General features: G+C 35.4%; 2 protein-coding genes across 2 annotated transcripts; both read right to left on the bottom strand.

The window, feature by feature from the left end:
- Positions 1-1,052: 1,052 nt before the first annotated feature.
- On the bottom strand, positions 1,053-8,304 carry LOC135208742 (probable methyltransferase-like protein 15 homolog). The gene is made up of 5 exons (XM_064241239.1): positions 7,844-8,304; positions 7,133-7,291; positions 4,812-5,064; positions 4,133-4,277; positions 1,053-1,352 (listed from the first exon to the last, which is right to left on the bottom strand). Exons 1-5 carry the CDS (start codon positions 8,302-8,304, stop codon positions 1,141-1,143), a joined length of 1,230 nt encoding a protein of 409 aa, XP_064097309.1. The 3' UTR covers positions 1,053-1,140.
- A 35-nt stretch (positions 8,305-8,339) lies between these two features.
- Positions 8,340-15,315, bottom strand: LOC135208743 (ubiquinol-cytochrome-c reductase complex assembly factor 2-like). The gene is made up of 3 exons (XM_064241240.1): positions 15,144-15,315; positions 10,136-10,270; positions 8,340-8,478 (listed from the first exon to the last, which is right to left on the bottom strand). Exons 1-3 carry the CDS (start codon positions 15,218-15,220, stop codon positions 8,340-8,342), a joined length of 351 nt encoding a protein of 116 aa, XP_064097310.1. The 5' UTR covers positions 15,221-15,315.
- Between the last annotated feature and the right edge of the window lie 5,592 nt (positions 15,316-20,907).

The following is a 20,907-nucleotide window of genomic DNA, read 5'->3' as shown; positions in this document are numbered from 1 at the left end:
CCTGACAGGCTTACGTCACCTTCTCCCCCCCCTCAAAGTGCGCCCACTGCTACTCCAACCACAAAACACAAATATCACAGGACTCGGCGCGTGAGCATTCGTGCCCCCCATACCAAGCATACAATTCATGAGGATCAACCTCCAAGAAGGAGCGGAAGGCCCCACACTTATGGCCCTCCACACCAGGGCAAATCCTGCGGCTGATGGGGGGGTGTGGGGAACTCTCCAGCTCACGAGAATCCATAATAATGGTAATAAAATACAAAAGCACAAGTACTTACAGTATTTTACACAATCACACAAGAATAGCACACCAAGATTGAAGAAGCAAAGCATACGACAAAAGGCGGGCAGAGAGAAGTGGAGAACATGTCTGTCACCCAGCGCGGCCAAAAGCAAAGTGGATCTTCACCTCCCAGTCATGCCTGTCGGACAAGCAGTTAACTACCGAACTCCCTTGTTCAAAGCTTACGACCGGTTCTAGCTGCCGCAAGTTACATTCCTATTGTAAAGGACCGATGGTTTGTACTCGTATCGAAACAAACATAAAGCTGTGATATTTTTGTTGCTGTATTGCCATCAAATTCCACAGCAAGATTGTTAAGAATGGGATCAGGAATGGAGGTCGGTTAAAAGGCTAAATAGTGGGAGCAGTTAGGGGTGAAGGGACTCTGGAAACACTATTTGGTCATGTCTACAGTGACATCTACTCATTTTATCGTAATTTATGTACAGTATTCAAATTAGTACTTATCAAAATTCACTTTTTTAGTGGTAAATAACTTTACAGCACAAAACAAATGTAATAGCTATTCAGCTTTGAGAATACTATTACTAAACACTTTCCAGCCTGCGGATTCAAATGTTCCAATATAGAATCCTAATTGGAATCTGATCCAGTCATGATGCTCTTAAAACTTATTTTTTCTAAGGAGTATAACTGAAATGAATGACAAATCAGAAGGCAAATGAAAAACAAATAAAACACAATACAGAAAATGTCTAAAGAAAGTAAGTGCTTCAAAACCATAGGAATATACAATAACTGCAAAACCTGCTTAAGATATTTTAATCTTGTATTTATGTACATGAGAATGACAAAACATTCTATACAAATTTATTCAAAGCTAATGCCTGTACTCAAGCCTTGACAGCTGCTCTTAATTTAGCAGATCGAGCTCTTGGATTGTACTCGACTTCCTCCTCTGAAGGTAACACAACGTGCTTGTTTATTGGAAGCCAAGGTTTTCTCATCAAAATATCCATTTCATCACTTGTGTATGTAGAAACTGATGTGCGATGTTTTCTAACCCCACCACCTATAGTTGAAGGGGAACTGTCCATTTCGGAACCTGAAAAATTGGAGGTTATTAAATATATGTGTGATAGTTAACAGAGTATTCTTCAATAATTTGTAAAGTCTACATTCAAAGGCTAACTGCACAAAACGGTGCATGAAATGTTGTGCTCACACTAGAAGATGAGAAATGCATTGCAAAGGTGGATTCATATGACTGTAGACTGTCTGTAATTCTATAAATGCCACAAAAACTAGCGTAAAGACTGGCTATTGTTTCTTGGATAAATCTTTGGCCAGATTGCAAGTATGATTTCTTAGTCTAGGAAAATGCTTTAGCTGAAATCCTGGTACTACTATTAATGTAAATGAAGAGACACTTTCTTGATTTTAAGGTTCAAGATTCTTGATTTTAAGGTTCAAGAAACTGAAATCCTTCTAAGTGAGGATGCAACACAGCTAACTGATTATTATTTTGTTGAGCTGATCCAGTCGGTGAACGAGGAAGAGCAATATGGATTTGATGAAATTGCGAAGACAGAACTAAACTATGTTTTACAATAATTTTGCATTTTTCTGTAAACCATAAAATGACTGTACTACAAACTCCTTCCACAATGAGCATCAAAAAAAATTAAAAAAGGCTATGACTTCAACATTTCAAGCAAACTTCAGCCTACCTCACAATAAGGCATAACATTAAAATCCATACCTGAGGACGTACAGTGGGGCTCAAATCTCATGCGACATGATTCTTTTTGTATCGTCCATATTCTCAGACTAAACGTGACGTTGCCAAGTAGTGCTATTATTTTTCTTGTCGAAAAGTTTGCGAATTCACAGCTAGCCTTATTTTCCTTATGGTTAAATAGATATGATCCCTTTTATGCATCGGTATAATTCTTAATTTGTGTGATTTGAATCGATTTTTTATTTTTTTTATCTTTACGTTGCTTAGTTCTAAGTGCGGTGTAATAAGGTTAGCGGTGCCAGCAATTAAAGCACACTTAACATGCTCCTCGGACTGGTCAACATAACCACGTCTGCAGCATTATGACAGTGGACCTAATAAGCTCAACAGTCATAACAACAATTTCAAAGTAGGAATCTGAATTAAAACAAGTTTTATTTTAATGTTGAAGTTTTTGGCTGTGTTTAAGTTGCCTGTATGTTGGAAAATTTTTTATAGGCCTAAAAAAATAATCTAAGCCATCTGAGATGTAATCTGTTACTAATTAATTTATTTGTAGAGATTACCTGTTCTTTGAGGAATATGAATTATTACCAGTTTTCTTTGAATGTTGAAGTTTCAGGCTGTGTTTAAGCTGCCTGCATGTTGCAAAATGATTTATAGGCCTAGAAAAATAATCTAAGCTTTCTGAGATGTAATCTTTACTAATGTTTTTATTTGTAGAGATTACCTGTTCTTTGAAGAATAAAAGATGCTAATGATTTTGTTTATATGGTGAAGATGGCTATTAATCGAAATATCATAAGTATTAATATTAAGGCATATGGAACACTTGTTTTTCAACTGGTTTACAATATTATTTTCTTAAAATTCCTTCTGCTTTTGGTGTATATTTTTTTCTTTCATAAGTTAACTTGAAGTGCAAGAATGTGTAGATAACCTCATTTGCTTTCTGGCCAGAAATTGTTAATATAGAGATGTGAATGTTAAGTGTAAAGTAAAGAAATCTAACACCTAGGCCTAGGAATAATATCTTGGCTTTGATAAATAGACGAATATTTGCTAGTATGCTATCATTTTTGAAATATTTAAGAAAGATAACGAATAATTATGTATGAAAATCCAAATATTCCTTTAACACATATATATATAAAGTAAATGTTTTCAAGATAATTTGATGGTCGCTACTCATTGTAGACCTACTTATATACCAGTTGGCTGTTGTTGCACCGACACTAATGATATGTCTCCCCTCACATGTTGCTATCAGTGGGCGCATTCTACTTTTGTATATACATATTTACATTTTTTCAACGTTGAGGGTAAAAGCAATCAAATAGAACTATTTCAAATTTTATGTTTGCTTTGGAAGCATTATTAATGTTACGAAAATTTATTTCGTTTTTTTTTATTTATTTATTTAACATTTGAACTGAGGTTTGATGGCGACTTCGTTTTGGTCAAATGCTCCAGCAATGAGTGAACGAAAGTTTTGAAAATGTTTCGTAAGTTTTTCTGAAATTTGGCTACACATGACATTTTCTTACAATTTTTAAATATACGTATGACAGATTTCACTCTTATAAAACATATTATGGCCCTATTGTATGCGAAAATCGCGTTTTCGCATTGAAATAACAGATAAATATGGAGCATGCTAGGTTGCCAGTTAGTGAATTTTGAACAAAATCCTATGGAGTCATATCGCATGAGATTTGAGCATCACTGTACCTTGAGGCTCAATAGAAGAAGGATAATAAAAAGGGGTCTGAAACTCCTTGTGATACTATCTTAACATTATTCAGTCTTCCCTTTTAATGCCCAAATAATGAGATCTAGTAAGGCAAAGGCTTGTGTTTACAAAACAATCAATTTGCTGAACAAATTGGGATTCCCATAAGATAGAAAAGGCATAAAGCTCTCACAAAAACTAACAGGTCTTACAATTTAATTCGATACAATCTACATTCAAAGCCTGTAGATTTATTGTTATCTGAAAACTAAATGCAAAAATATTACCTATGAACAAATGCTTCAACTGAAGTGCATTAGTTGTCATCAAAAGTTGAACCTGTATACAGTTTTACTACATATCTAAACCTTAAATCCTCATTAAGACATTAGCAAAAAAATATAATGCATACCTGTCAAGTGACGCTTGATTATCGAATCCTCCAGAGAATGGAATGAGATGGCAACTAACACTCCTCTCGGCTTCAGGAAATAATGGGCTATCCTCAGTGCAAAATCTAATTCATTAAGTTCATTGTTGACGAGTATTCGTATCGCCTGCAAAATAAGAAAGAAATTGTTGTATAGAAAAAGATAAAATTAATTCTTTATATAAAAATGAGTTTTTACAGATTTTGTTGCACAGAATACAAACTACTGCCATAACAGTAGTCTGGTATATTGGTGTCTCAAGCATGAATCTTGCAGAATTTAGATTTTATGAGCATACTCAATGCCGAGTAGACAAAAACTGTCTTAGTGCAAGACTACACTTATGTTTCTAATTCGGTCTTCCTCACTCTCACATGAATATAACTGATGCTCCAAACAAAAAGATATGTCACATACTGCATTGTTCTGTATTCTACATAGTATGAATTTTTTCAACTTTTCTTTCAATCATACATACTCAACACTTTTATTGAAACCTTCTCAAAAAGGAATCTGAAATATCACTCAGTCAACTGCATAACTGGGTTATAATTAGCAGATAAATCAATGTCTTCCCACTTCAAGAGGCCGTAATATTTAATTAAAGCATAAAAATCTATATTCATTACAATATAACTTGATTTTCCATAGTGTTCAAACCTGAAATGTCTTAGTAGCAGGATGAGAGGGCCTCCCTAATTTGTCTGATTTGTAATCTTCTCCACTTAATGAAAAGACAAACTCCGCCAATTCCTGGGTCGTCTTGAATCTCTTCAACAAATATCTTGACTCAATCAATGCACGTGCAATTTTCCGTGCATTCTTCTCTTCGCCAAAACATTTTAGAACCTTGTATAAATTGTCTTCATTGATGTGCATCAAAATGTCCGAAGCAGATAGCTGTTGGGGATCTCTGAAATTATCAAGTAAAATTGAGAGTTTTCATAACTTGTCTAGAGTCACGAAGGATACATAAAATGAATGAAGTATACAGTGGTACCTTGAGATACGAAATTAATCCGTTCCGAGACGGCCTTCGTATTATGAGTTTTTCGTATCTTGGAACACATTTTACATGTAAAATGGCTAATCTGTTCCAAGCCCTCCAAAACACCCCAGTAAATTATATTTCCAGACCTAAAACACATGTTCTAGGGTTACGACGGAAGAAATATGACTCCAAAAAGGCAAAATACTGTACATACTTGAGTAATATTCAACTGCATGTAATGTTCAACCCCATTTTTACTGCATATATTAGGACTTTAGCATATGTCCCTTAGCAATAAGCCTAGCCTATGTTAGCGGTTGCTACTGTAGCCTAGTCTATGATTCTGACATCTAAACCTAAGAGCTAAAAGCTTAGAATATGCCAATAAAATGTATAAATAATCAGTATGTACTCATTTCAAATAATTATTAATTAATCATTAACTATAATACACAAACAAACAAAAAAACAAACCTTCCAATTGATTGTTTACATTCAGCTCTTACCGTCTTACGAGTACCGAACGAGCGCCAAGCAATCATTTTTCCTAGCACACAGTAAGCCATAAATTGTCATTAGTATCTCTCTTCAACTAATGAAACCACCAAACAGTATAATAACCATTCATTTCTATTCTTTATTCTATCTTTACCTAATGAAGATACCGAGTTACTGACAGCTATAATGAAACATGCGTATACGTAACGTAATAATAAAACAGAAGAAGAATTCTAAAAAATACGTATTTGTTGGCAGTCTGATTTATTTTATATTTTATGATATCTAATTCACAATTTTTTTATTAAATGTATTGCATGTACTCATTTCAAATAATTATTAAATAACCATTAACTATAATAAACAAACAAAAAAAAAAGCTTCCAAACGTCTGTTTACATCCAGCACTTACGAGTATCGAACGATCGCCAAGCAATCACTTTTACACAGTAAGCCATAAATTTTCATTATCTCTCTTCAACTACCGAAACTACCAAACAGTATAATAACCATTCATTTCTATTCTTTATTCTATCTTTACCTAATTTTTTTTTTATTAAATGTATTGCATGAATAAGTTTTTCAATTTACAGCAACCTTTTACCAATAGAATACTTAAAGCACAAGAGGTAGATGCTGACCAATAGGAGAGCAGGACCTTATGGGGTGACTAGCATCAGGAACCAATGGGAGAGCGGGAGGATGGTGGCAAGTTTACTCAGTTGGCAGCGCGGGAGTTTTAAAATTGTTCTCGGTGGTCCGGGCGAATCTCGGGACTTTACAGCAACAACCTTTCGTATCTTGAAAACTTTTCGTATGTAGAGCAGTAAAATTTTTCGCATTGGCTTTCGTATCTCGAGTTTTTCGAAAGTAGAGCCTTTCGTATCTCGAGTTTTTCGTAAGTAGAGCCTTTCGTATCTCGAGGTACTACTGTACTTCCAAGTAACTAATGCAAGGTTACTGCAGCAGAGAACAAAATAAATATGCAATATGTGGCAGGTGAAAAATAATTCACATACTACGAATATTCAATACTTAATGTCTTCACTATATAATTCCATACAGAAAATAACTACTTTTGACATTTTGATGTTATATTTCCTCAATGCAATACACATGTTATCATGCCTCTTGTATGTAATGTAAAAAATTAATTCAGTAATCTTTATCATTTGTAATGCTTTATAACTGAGTTAAAAATTAATACTGACATGGTCGCAAATACGGTTACCTGATAAGAGTCTGGGAACTGCATGAATTTCAAAGGGCATGGACTAAGAGCTGGGCCATCTGTTACCAAAAATTCTGTGATGTACTAGTGGTTGATACAAATACATACACTAGTACATTATGTAGTTTGATGGAGTACTGTACCATTACAAAGGACACAATAGAAAATACTGTATTAATTTGTGAAAAAAATAAATAAATGTATAATTAACACTAAAGTTTAGTAGTAAGTACGAGAGGCAAAAAAGAATTAACAAAATACCTTCCACAATCCATACGCATGTCTAGAGGCCCATTTTTACTGAGCATGAATCCTCGCTCAGCATTATCAAACTGCATTGAAGATACTCCGAGATCCATCAGAATTCCATCAATGCTGTTTTTCTCTATCTTCAGTCTTTGAAAGAGCGTAGGGATGTCACTGAAATGAATGACAACTTGAACATTTTTGTTTCATAAACATTGTATTGACTAATTAGGCTAGTCTGATCAGAAGGACAAGATGTTGAATCAACTGTTAAAATCTAGCAAATAGTATTTAGCACGAGATCTCTGTCTCCAAGGGAGATCCTTGTTACGCCTTGCAAAAGTTAGGATTTTTGTACTGAAAACATGAAATCCCAAATTTAGGGGAGCCCATATCACATCTAACAAAACCTGATAGCTGTAATGTTGCATGGTGACATCTAATGGAAAAATTCAGAGGACAGCACCTTGAGTAAAAGTACAGCAATGTACGTATATATAATAGGTTTGTGTCAATGAAACAAATGAGTATAACAGAAAGTAGCCAATGCAGATTCCAGTTTGGACGTGACATGAAATCACAAAGTTCCTACGGTACATTACTAACAGGGGTATTGGAATCTAACCTTTTCAATAACATAATTAATGAAAGATGCATACTTTGTTGCTAATGAAGGTAGCATCTCATGCATAGAAAGACATATAACAAGTTGAGAATAACACTAACCTAAACTTCCCTAGTAATGGAATCACACGCTCTGGATATTTCTTCTGGAGTTCTTTAGCATATCTATATGCAGTTGGATCTCTATCCAAACCAATTAGTCGAACATTGGGCGAACTCTCCAAGATGCATTGGGAATGACCTCCCGCTCCAAAAGTCAAATCCAAAAAGACCTGGCTTCCTTGTGGCTGAAGATATTCCATAACTTCTTCCGACATAACAGGTATATGCGGCGAACTTGTAGTTGTGGACATGAAGGCCCTACCTACACTTACAGATGTCCTTGCTTTGATGCTCGATCTAGTTTTATTTCTGCCAGTGGCAGCTAAGTGACTAACGTCCAATACTAAGCCTCTCGCACCACAGGGAGACTGAAAAGAAGCTACGCTTTTCCAGAATTTGGGGCAGAACAGCCCCCACTTTCCAAACTGTTTCATTTTCACAAATCTCGATTTCACATACATATAATAGTTTCTAAGAAGTTAAATGATTGATAGATTTACTTCTTTCTTTTAAAAACCTTTGAATAAAGAGGTGCTTCTTCTTCCTGTACTGTTTCTATAAATTCTGTAGAGCTGATTTCTCGGCACTGATCAAGAGATAATCCTGTTGATGAACTCTGAAGTTTGCGTGGAAACCTGGAAACAATAATTGGAATCATTAACCGATTAAGTTCACACTTAAGTTCACACTTCAAGACTATACTCTCCTCCTGAATCAAAAAGTAAGAACTGTAAGTCCACAATTTTGGAGTGTAGTCAATATCAATTCATTATAACAGTTTAAACAGCACTGGGACAACTTGTTAATTTACAAGTCAAGAAATGATTCTGTACCTAAAAACAGACCCCCAGTGTACATAGTATTATTATTATTATTATTATTATTATTATTATTATTATTATTATTATTATTATTATTATTATTATTATTATTATTATTATTATTATCATTATTAAAAATTCCTCATAGTAGCACGAGTCTTCAAATGGAGAAACAAATCCACAGTTATGTAAATGTACATATATTTAAGTTTAAAACAGAAAAGATAGCTTTCGGGAATCTGTCTTTAATTATAATAACACTATTAAGAGACTTCTTATACATAATAATAGCACAACGAATCACAAACAAGTTGGTGTTTACGAAATTCCCTGTTCAGAATGTGACTCTAAATATTTCGGTGAAAGTGGTAGAGGGCTGCCCACTAGAATCGGGGAACACAAAAGAGCTTACCAGTTACATGCGGAAAACAATGTATTAGTTAGTCACAGTCTTAAGCTTGATCACCGCAGAAATTGGGAAGATTCTAAAGTAATTTTCAGAAGTAAAGAAGTTGGTATAAGAAGGCTAGTGGAGGGTGCGGCGATAGACAGTGGTTTTTCCATGGAAGGCAATAAATCTTTCACACAGGAAAATAAATTCACCAACAACCTTATTTCCAAAAGATATATTAAAGGCTTTAAGAATAAAAAACATTATGAGAGTGTTGTCTCTTTAGCCACATCTGATGCTGCGGTTGCCTCTCTTTCTCCCGTTCAGGTAACTCGGCTACCTCCAGTAACCGATGCTGCCGGCGCCTATGCTGTTGAAGAGGACCATCAGAACGACCGCACTGGGCAAGGACCAATTCGACGTTCCAGACGATTGGCGGGGCTTTCATCAGAAAACGACGGCATTGCCTGATTTATACTGGACGACCGGTTCCATTGTTTTAATAACAAGTCACTTAATTTTTGACTCCTGCTTCGTTTACTTCGCTGTAAAGTTTAGTATCCAACGTTGTCAAATTGATAAGGGGAACCGCAACAGATTTCCCGAAAGCTATCTTTTCCTGTTTAAACTTTAAACTTTAAAATAATGTACATTTACATAACTGTGGATTTGTTTCTCCATTATCATTATTATTATTGTTCTGACAATAAGACCCTATTCATATGGAACAAACCTACAGGGGCCACTGAGTTAAAATTCAAACTTCCAAAGAATAGGGTGTTACTTTAAAAGAAGTTACAGAAGCTAATACGAAACCCTGAAAGAAGCTAATGAAATACAAGGGTGAATTGCTTTAGGGCAGTAATACATTGCATCTTTGCTTGAACTTTTGAGGTTCTAATGGTACAACACCCTCAAGGACAATGTTCCACAGTTCATAGATGTGAGGAATAAAAGACCCCTAGAATTGAGAAGTTAATTATCATTTGATATAAGAAATTATTTTAGCGTTAGTTATTTGAATATTCTACTATTGTTGTTACTTTCTACAAAAAATTTTTAAAATCATATCTAACTTACTTATTACCATGCACATTCAGCGCTAAACGCTCCAGCGAAGAGTGTATTCTTTGACACTCATTTTCATTTACCACAGTTGCATCTCCTTGCTTAAAGGCGTTTGTTACTTGGTGACGTAGATGCTCTCCCAGATCTCTGAAATATGCAAATGCAAATCAGATGATTTCTTAGATAGTGTGCTACAAACTATAACTTTAGACAGTCTTCATCCTACATTTCAGTGCAAAGAACATTAGTCTAATCACAGAAACAGAATATGATACCATATTACAAATCTGAAAATAATTCATTGAAGTAATCATTGAAGTAATTAGCTAATCATTGAAGTAATTAGCTAATCTCTTGTTATGCCCTCATTCCAAGGCTGACTGTACACTCAGCAAGGAAAGTTAAGATACAGTTTTTTTAAATCTTCGGACATATATTGTTCAATAATGCCACACCTGGCAACTCTAGAAAGGAGCCAGAGCTTCAAAATCATAGTGTTTGTTGCTTTCTAGATTTCCATCAACTTTACACCATAAAGATTCTGTAGAGGTCCTTTAATCATTTATACTTGAATGTAGAAACAGGCTCTATATTATTCGTTAATGTTGTTTTGGTAACGTCAGTGCAGGGTAGAATATCGATCATCCTTTTTTAAAACCTACTGTGAAACCTTATTTATAATTAATGTTTGACACTAAACTGACGTAAAATTCATACGTAATTGAAGACGGATCTTAACCAATGAGAGAAAGTGTTTTAAAATTTGGGCAATACTTGTGGAAATCATAAAGAAGGAAATATTATGACGATAGAGAGGGAGAGCGTGCAAGCATATGCCTATCGATAGAGATACATAATTCATTATATTTACTTTGAGAGATTAAGTGATAATATTTTTTCATATGTTTCAACAGTGGAGAGAGAGAGAGAGAGCACAAGCATGGGCCTATCTATAGCTACTTAATTCATTATATTTACTTTGAGAGATTGAGTGATAATATTTTTTTAAATGTGTTTTAACAGTGGAGAGAGAGAGAGAGAGAGAGAGAGAGAGAGAGAGAGAGAGAGAGAGAGAGAGAGAGAGAGAGAGAGAGAGAGAGAGAGAGAGAGAGAGAGCAAAATCTGCCTACGTGAAAGCTTAGGCCTATTTATAAATACTTAATTTCATTATATTTTCTTTGGGAGATTGAGTGGTAATAGTATATATTTTTAAAGTATGTTTTAGATGGAGAGAGAGAGAGAGAGAGAGAGAGAGAGAGAGAGAGAGAGAGAGAGAGAGAGAGAGAGAGAGAGAGAGAGAATTATAGTATTGGTGACGGATTTGTGACGGGGAAAGGCAGAAGAAAGAGCGGTGAGTTGGTGCACAGATACCTGGGAAACGGGGATATGACTGCCAAGATCGTGCTGCACTATGCTAGATAAAATTTGAAGAATCATAATATTCAAGTTAATTCTCTAAGAAATACATACCCTAATCTTTATTTCATTCAACAGTTGCCGTAACATTCAAAGATTGTAAAAAGACATGGAAAATTTTAGACATAGGCTATGGTCATTCTTGCTCTCTTGATATAGTCTATACTTTTGAGAATCAGGTTTCATCCACAAATCATTCACGAAAAAAGCTGTGTTGAGTAAAAATATTTATTACCACAAATAACTGAATATGTATTGCACAGGCAATTAAAGTTTTATATCATGCAAAAAAGGCTGATGTGTTGGGAGATCTTTCAGCCTCGCAGCAAAGAAATGCAGTTGTGTAGGGCTGTAGGCTACTACGAACTGCTTTGTAATGGGAGCATTTAGCCAGAAAATCTTTGAGCTGACATGCTACTTTAACCTTGATGAACATTTTTGTTTAAAGACAGTAGCTTTGTAAACAGCAACTAGCATTCAATCCATGTCAATGTCAAAGTAATCGAAGTGTGAAATCTGTTACATAAGCCAGTATCCAGTGACTTGCGCTTTCCTGCTCGAAGTTCTAGGACTCCTCCTCACATCACAGAAAACGCTCTTGCAGTTGCAACTAGATTTGCTCAACCTACCTTAGTCGTCACAACATTGACTGCCATTGATGTCAGCTAACTTTAATCGCTTTGGAATAAAAACATGAGTTTGTAGAATCTAAAATAATTGCATTCACCACTTACGGTGATGCAATAATATCCCCATTCATGAAGGAAAACGAGTAAATATTGTCGTTGTGATACATAGTACTATACATTCATAAATACACATTCTATCTACCAGATCTCTATGAACGAATCCAACTGAGAAATTCCAATTACTTCGGACATACATCGTGTTTTTCAGTACTATCTGAACGGTTTTGTTTTGCAGTTTTAACTTATATAATATGATTTACAGTGTACGAATTTTCATATTCTAGAGTAAATTTAGCGATATTATGTCTTTTCAGTAAAAACAATGGGAAATTTGATGAATGAAAGCTAATGAAAACTGTATCTTCACTTTTCTTGTCTTGTGTACATTGGCCTAGTTACATTATTTAATGAATGAATGTTTGTTTTCTGTATTTCTCCTCCTTGGAGCATAGCATATAATGCAAATAGAAGGCTAGGCCTTTTTTTATGGGATTAAAATAAAACTAACTATATTCAATATCTTTAATCTACCCTTGACAGAATATTCATAGGCTATATTCTTGTGCTATATGGCTATGGTTAGATGTGAAGTCATAACTTTTGCAGACTAGGAGGCATATAAGTTTGTTTTCCATTACCAGTTGACAAAAACCCAGTAAATATATTCTAAAACTGTTGTTCCATAATGTTTTTTACTTTTATGGCCATTTCTGAGATATATACCTTATACGCACGTTACCTCCCAGTCTACACACAGCCCAGCCAGTTAGTTTTTGACAAGATCACGTTATCCGAAGGGGTCACATGGCCAAGCCTAAGCTATTCCTTAACTGTAACTGGTATTCCAAAAGTAGGCCTAGAGCCAAGCCCTTGGGGATAAATGTAAAAACATAAACAATACAGTAAATGGCCTAGGTACCATAAGCATACAAAAAACGAACTGGATATTGGTACGCCAGCCATATCCCTGATTGCGATAGATATTGGTACGGACGTGAATTGCGCATGTGCGAACCCTTGTTTACCGCCTCAGGCATATTAGTGGCAGTAAGAAAATGATGACCTAGCAACGTGAAAACTTGTAATAATACATCAGTTTTTGCTGAAAAACAGATGTTTTCAGGTTTCAACAAGCTGAAAAAAGCAATAGACATCTACAAAGAGTCAAACTTCCAGAAATTGTATATCCATAGGGCAGGAACGATCGAATCAGCCCTGAAAACAGCTCCGAAGAGGAGATTAAAAGAAGATTGGAAGCTTAGCTAGTAAGGTAGTGCAGCAGTCAGTAGTGCCTCCAATATGTGAAACATGCTGTTAATATAGACCTGATTTGGATGATTACCAGAGGATCGACTTTGGTAGTTTTCCTTACTACCATGAATACAGCAGAGCACGATTTCTGTGTACTTCGAGTCTTCTTTGAATCTCCTCTTCAGAGCTCTTTTCAAGACCGATTCGATCGTTCGTGGCCTACGGATAAACAATTTCTAGAAGTTTGACTCTTCGTAGACGTCTGTTGCGTTTTTCAGCTCGTTGAAACCTGAAAACATCTGTTCTGGTGAAAACTGATGTGTTATTACATGGTTCAGAGGAGATTCAAAGATTTCAAGTACACAGATAGATTAGTGTAGTTTCATTTTTCTTGTATATAGTCAAAATCTAAGTATGTTTAAGTATTATTGAGATTTTTCATATTTTCATTTACTGTCAAAATGTTTTGGTGCTTTGGTGATGACAGTATGGTGCTTCACTTTGACATTTTGAATTGAACATGTTCAGCGAAACAATTCAGTTCGACTATTATTTACTACTGTCCCTGATCTTCTAGTGCCGTACCTATAGCTCTTAGCAACAGTGTACAGCAACTGCTGCATGATTAGCAAACTGCCGTACCTACAGCATTTCAATAGCGCAATACGGCACCACTGGCAGAATTTGACGTACCCCCAATACACTATGTTATTTATACGGCAGGAAGTCTGAAACTGAAGCATACGCAGTTCACTGCCGTACCTATATCTATCACAATCAGGGATACGGCTGCCGTACCAATATCCTGTACCTACAAAAAAAAGGCATACACAGAAACAAAAACATAGGCAAAATACGTTATCTAGACTATTACCGTTGCTGACTGGCGGGAGCCAGGCCACAGTAACAGTCTTCAGTTTTACCTAGACACGTGATAGCCTAGCCCTATAAGCTAGCCTACACTAGGTATCTCGGAAACTTCTCAAACTAGCATATCAGTAGAGTTTCTGTGCGCAATGTGCAAAAAGAGGAGTCCTGAATTATACTAGGCTATTCAATGGGGTCCGGGGGGAACGAAGGCCCCCACCGGCTAGATAATGGCATGGCATTTTAGGCAAGGTTAGGTAAAGGTAGGAATGTGGGTCTGAATAGGTACTAGGGTAAAAAACCGCATGGTACAGGGGTGGACCATGTACAATCAACGTGAACAACCCCAAAAAAAGTACATTATAACGCGTCCTGACATCGGAGATGGGCATCAGTCGCGACTTCTTGTTGATGAGAAACAGAGCTAAAGACCTCTACTCCGGTGTCAGGACACGTTAGGCTATAATGTAATTTTCTTGGGGTTGTACACATTGATCGTACATGGTCCACCCCTGTACCATGCGGTTTTTTACCCTATGTAGGTTGCATTAGCCTATGCCCATCATAACCTAACCTTGTCAAAGGCTAAACCTACGCAAGTCTATCAAAACACCCAAAATAACTTAAATACACCATGTACTGAAATTATAAAAGAGAAATAGGTCTAGGGATACCTAGATACATTAGGTATAGGCCTCTCGTAACCTAACCTGGCCAGAGTCTTAGCTTACTAAGCTAACTAACCTAGGCTATAGGACTAAATTAGTCTACTTAGGTAATAGCTAGGTACTACTTACCGGCCGCCACTTTTACTCGTATCAATTGGCCACTTTTCAAGCAGTCTCAAAAAGCTTCTGTAACTATTTCTTGACATTTAGGCTGATGGGAATACCGAAGATAAGTTGGTAGTTATTCAATCGCTAACAGACGGCATTACATCACGGAAAGAAATAGTAGTATTAATTCAAATGTTGTCCTCAGCAACGGCTCTCTCATATTAAAGTTTTTTTTTCTTCGTTCTGGTGTCCTAAAAGATCTTACTTTATTATGTTTTTTTCGTCATTTCTTTTTTGATAACTTAATATTCATTAAATTTGTATGGACAGAAACACAATATGAGCTTTTTATTTCGTTCTTGTGTGGAACTAATTTTGTTTTCGAAAAAAATCATTGTTCTTTCTTCATCACTTCTTTATTGAATTATAATGAACTTACTATACATTAAATCTGGAAGGCTGAGACACATTTGACTGGTGCTGATGGAATTATATTGTATAATATACTTTAGTTTCTTCAATGCTGTGTAAAACACACTTTGTTTTCTAAAACCAATTCATTCATCTCGTTTTATTTTTCTTTGATTAATTATAAATAGCTAAACGAATATTATGTATAAGCAGAAGCATAATTAACAGGTGCTAGTAAAATTAAATGGCATGAACATGTTATTTTTTAAAAATCATTCAATCTTAATTGGATCAGTCAGCAGAAGTCGTTATGTCAGTGTTAAAATTTAGCTGTTAAATGTGATTTTTTATGAATGGATCTTGGATTTTTTGCAAAAGCCTAAGCAATGTTGTCTTAGACCAACATTTTAATTCATCGTTTAGGTACAAAAGCAACATATGGTTCCAAAGTTTATACGATCCGTATAACAAATACTGCATCTTTTAAATGATAAACTATCATCTCTAACTCTTAAGGATAACCCATTACTTCTTATTATCTTATTCTTTTTTATATTTTGATTGTTAAAAGGAAATGCAGTCACAAAATGGAATTCAATAATCAGGGATCTAAATAGAATTCTAGTTTTCTATCTGGCTAGGTGAAAAGGCTTAACAGAAAACGTATAAGACCACACTTCGATTGGTAACTACGCCATCTAGTTATATTTAGTTACTATTTAGTATTTAATATCAGTGATAGTGTGATACTTATTCGTTGGCGAGTTTTCATTCACTCGGACTTAATTATGCAATACTGTATACTATTGTAACATATGCCAATATTACCTAGGACTGAGCCTAGTAGTTGATCATAAAACAGACAACGACGGACTAGCCATTTGCAGAAAGGGGACTTTTCCCTTTGGGCCGGTGGTTAAAAGGGGCCTGTGGGCCGGTCTATAGTAAAAAAAGATATAAATAAATAAAAGAAAATAAAAATGAAAAACCAATTAAAAAGTTAGGAAGAAAACTTTAAAATCTGAAGAATAAGGGAACAAAGAGAATAGAATTGGATAAAAACAGAAAGAAAGAGAGAGAGAGAGAGAGAGAGAGAGAGAGAGAGAGAGAGAGAGAGAGAGAGAGAGAGAGAGAGAGAGAGAGAGAGAGAGAGAGAGAGAGAGAGAGACGAGACATGAATATCATCGTCAGCACACCTTAATGCAGCCATTGCAAGAGAGTAATATTGAAATGTCCCTACAAATGGTTGTTCTGATAATTTTATCAACATTTTCTGTAAGCTATCGTTCATTAACCATCAGCCAGTATACAATATGCCATCTTTTCCATTTCATTATTGCTAACTGGTTGGGCAACACAGTCAGAATTCTATGATTATACAGACCATAAATATATAATAAAGATTAATACAATAAAAAAAAACACTGTTCAGTAGGGAAACTGTAATAATGGAAACTGAACACATGACAACATTCTATTGTTATGTCGAATATATGATCAAGCCGCTCAACATAGTGCTGTAATGCAATGTAATCAGGAAAATTCTGTCCAAGTTAATCTTGTGAAATGCATGAAATCCTGTGTGTTGGTGAAGGAGAATTCGAATTTTATTATTAAGTGACTACGTTTACTCCAGTCATTGTTCTTTCTAAGTGAAGTGTGTAAAGTGTTGTGCGTAAGTGAAGTGGTTTTGTGTAATTTTTCATCATAAGGCCACTGAGCTTTCGCATATTTTAGTATTTCAGGAAAACACTTCAATACGTCCATATTCAACTGCTGTCAAGACACTGATATGAGACATTGCATTTTTGCTAACGTCATTTAAACTTTAGGGCACACATAATAATAATTATCAGGAAAAGCGAGAAGAAAAGTTAAATCATATTATCTGATTAAATAATATGTGAAATGTAATGAGTTGTGAAAAGCTAGATGTGATAAAAAAATATAACTCTAACGTGATTATTTAGTGAGCATAGGCTCATCTGTAAAATGTTCACCTGGTACTAAACAATGGATTTACAGTATTTCCGAATGATTTTTATTGATTTGAGGTTTTACTTAATAATGCCTGTACTGTCGCATTAGGAGAAAAGTTTTTCGAAACTGAAATTAATTAAAACATAGGCCTAGTTACGGAAGTTACGGTCAACAATTTCACAAGACTAAACATTTTGGCGGTGCTGACCGTGCAGTCCAATAAAAATGACATTGCATAAGCACTGACTTTGAACTTGAAAGGTTTTTATCATTAAGTCATTCCCTGAAAAATAAACAGTATATTTGTAAACTGTAATAGTCTTATATATTGTGTTGAAAAAAAAAATTAGTAAAAAAATAAAATTAATTTTCATACTGCTTTTGATAGGCCTACTTAGTATATCAAGCATAAATTTTATATTATCATGGGGGTGGGCGATGTTAAAGCAATTTACTACAACAAATATGTACATAAACATCAATTCTGACTTTTGTTGCCAAGGCACCCAAACATCGGCCCTGTGAAGTGCATCTCAGACTCTTAAACCGCTCTTCTACCACAAATCTGTGTGACTAATTAAGCTATTTCCACATATTTCTATTCATTCCTTTGAACACACACACACACACACATATATAAATATGTGTTTGTGTAATATTTTTACAGGAAATATCTGTCTTATAATCAACTCAGAAAAATGGAAAGCTCTGCTAAAAAACGCAAAGGTGGTGCTGAAGAGTTGAGAGATAGAAACAGAAAATCACTTGAAGCCCAAGCATTGAAATGTAGAAAATTGGCAGATGTAGGAGTTGTGAAGGAAACTTGTATTCCTTATTCACAGGCTACAGGTGCTAACTCTAGTGATCAAACCACAAACATTCGAAGTGTAAGAGATCCGATCCACTACAAGTGCAAGTATCAGTAGAGTAAGTATCATCTGAATATCTTAGTAATTAAAAAAAGTTAGGCCCTATTTACTATCCTGTCATAATTCTCTTGCAAGATTGCATCTACATGTGAGTAGACGTAGACTAGCATGTATGGATAGGATATTCCTAACTTTGTAAGCTTACCTTATCTTAAAGCCAAAAAAAAAAGTCTGTGCATATGCATTTGCAAATACTTCAGATTTTTCTTAGACATACAACCTGAGCCTGCCCAAATTCAGGGTAATCAAACTCTCCATAAGATGAAAGAAATGCAGGAGAATTATAGAATAAGATCAAGGTCATTTTGCTAATGACCTGGAGGCACTCTTGATGTAGTGTATACAAATCCAAAGTAGGCTGCAGGTAGAATTGCCTAAAGGTTTTAGAAAACTATAATGTTATTCTATTTTATTATATATGACAGGCTTTCCTTTTTTTCCTTATTAGGTTGATAAGCATGAAATAGGCCAGCTAAGTAAGGGCACATCAATAATAGCATGCTGCAAAGAAAAACCTAGTGAGCTGGAGAACTTTACGAGACCAAAAAATGTAGACGATTATCCATCATTTTTCAAATTTCACCAAATCCAATATTACAAAAAGTTTTTCACTGTAAGGATGGTACAAATATGAAATGGCTTTCATACAGTGAAGAAAGTCACATGTTATATTACTACATCTGTAGCAATATAACGTGTTTTTGTTTTTGCTAATACTTCTGACAAGAATATATTTATTAGCGGAATGAATGATTGGAAGCATGTCCATCAACGAGTAGAGCTACACGAGCAAAGCTCTTTACACAAGCACTGTGCAGAGGCATATTTTCTCAGATATAAGGCATTTGTTAGGTGGCAAACAAATATCGCTACATAGGGAACAAGCTAGAAAGAGGCGTATGGTATTGCAAAGAATAATTGATGTAGTTAAAATCGTTGGGAAAAGGGGACTTAGTTATAGGGCTACACAGTCAGAAGTCTGTTATACATTAGATGATCCAAGCATTGACCATGGTAATTTTTTTAGAACTGATAATTCTCCTGGGAAAATGTGATATATGCATGAAAGACCACTTAACTGAATGTTTGGAAAAGAGCAAAAGAATGCAGCAGACCAAGTCAAAGGGCAGAGGTTCTTTTGTCAGCTTTTTGTCTAAGACCACTGTTAATAATATTATAAGTACAATTCAGCAGATTTTTCAGGAATCCATTGCTAATGAAGTTCGTAAAGCTAGAATGTTCTCTGTGCAGATTGATACAACACAGGATATTACCTCGCAAGACCAGTGGGCTCTTGTTCTTAGGTATGTCACAGATGTTATTCATGAAAGACTTGTTGCAGCTGTGAATTGTGAAGCAACTACAGGAGAGTATTTTGTTCAAATTTTGAAGAATGTCCTAGAAAAACTTAAACTGGATGTAAGCAATTGCATTGGTAATGCCACAGATGGAGCTTCCAACATGCAGGAGCATTATAGGGGATTCTCTGCTTTACTTTCTTCCCATTCACCCAATCAAGTTCATGTATGGTGTTATGCACATGTTTTGAATTTAGTACTAGCAGAAACAACTGGAGCAGTAATAGCAAGTGCCTCTCTTTTCAACTTATTGAATGATATTGCAGTCTTTATCAGAGAATCTTATAAGCGAATGATTATTTGGGTGAATGAAAACAAAAGTTCTCGCCATCAACGCGCCTCTCTCCTATCGGAGAAACTCGCTGGTGGGCTAAAGATAATGCTTCAAGAAAAATATATGGAAACTCTGGCAAGCCTGATAATGCCATATACACAGATGTTCTACTAACTTTGGCTACCATACAAGAACGTCAAAATATGAAATCAGATGTTCGCAGTAAAGCCAAAGCATACATTGAATCACTACTCAAATATGAAACCATACTGACTGCTCAAATATTTCTTCGTACATTTGAGCAGACTACTCCTCTTTCGAAATATTTGCAGACAAACAGAATGAATATTCTCTCTGCGTACAGAATGGTTGCTACTACTAAAGAGAGTCTGGATAAAATAAACAGAGATTTTGGAGGTATTAAGGTGGCTGCAGATCATTTTGTTTGTTGGGTTAATGAACAGCTAGAAGATGAAGAGAACGCAGATTTGGAGTTGGAGGTGCAGACAGAATTGCCACTGAAAAGAGTTAGAAAGAAGAAAGCGATGCCTGACGAGAAGGCTAATGATGAAAGGCTGAATGACGCAGAGAGGGATTATGAAATTGAGGTATATAATCCAATATTGGACAAAGTCACACAGAGCCTCAGTGATCGATTTCTTTCTCACGGGACTCTTTACAACGATTTATCGATTCTAGACCCAAGAAATTTTGATCAGCTGAAGAACAGCAATATTGAAGAGTATGAGCCCTTATTTAAAGAACTCAGCAAGCCATTGCTTAAGTTCGACAGCCGGGCAACAGCTGAAAACTTGAAGTTGGAATTAAGGAGT

Source organism: Macrobrachium nipponense, chromosome 35, assembly GCF_015104395.2.
Source record: "Macrobrachium nipponense isolate FS-2020 chromosome 35, ASM1510439v2, whole genome shotgun sequence".
Classification (NCBI taxonomy): Eukaryota; Metazoa; Arthropoda; class Malacostraca; order Decapoda; family Palaemonidae; genus Macrobrachium; species Macrobrachium nipponense.
This window is presented reverse-complemented; position numbering and strand designations above follow the sequence as displayed.

Excerpts from the sequence above, each read along its gene's own strand:
- LOC135208743 (XM_064241240.1), bottom strand. The coding sequence starts at position 15,220 with ATGTCAAGAAATAGTTACAGAAGCTTTTTGAGACTGCTTGAAAAGTGG. Across the intron at positions 10,271-15,143 it reads ACGAGTAAAAGTGGCGGCCG|AGATCTGGGAGAGCATCTAC; the intron begins GTAAGTAGTACC and ends TGCATATTTCAG. Across the intron at positions 8,479-10,135 it reads CTGAATGTGCATGGTAATAA|GTTTCCACGCAAACTTCAGA; the intron begins GTAAGTTAGATA and ends TATTGTTTCCAG.
- LOC135208742 (XM_064241239.1), bottom strand. The coding sequence starts at position 8,304 with ATGTATGTGAAATCGAGATTTGTGAAAATGAAACAGTTTGGAAAGTGG. Across the intron at positions 5,065-7,132 it reads ATGCGTATGGATTGTGGAAG|AGATCCCCAACAGCTATCTG; the intron begins GTATTTTGTTAA and ends TGATAATTTCAG. Across the intron at positions 1,353-4,132 it reads AATCAAGCGTCACTTGACAG|GTTCCGAAATGGACAGTTCC; the intron begins GTATGCATTATA and ends CCAATTTTTCAG.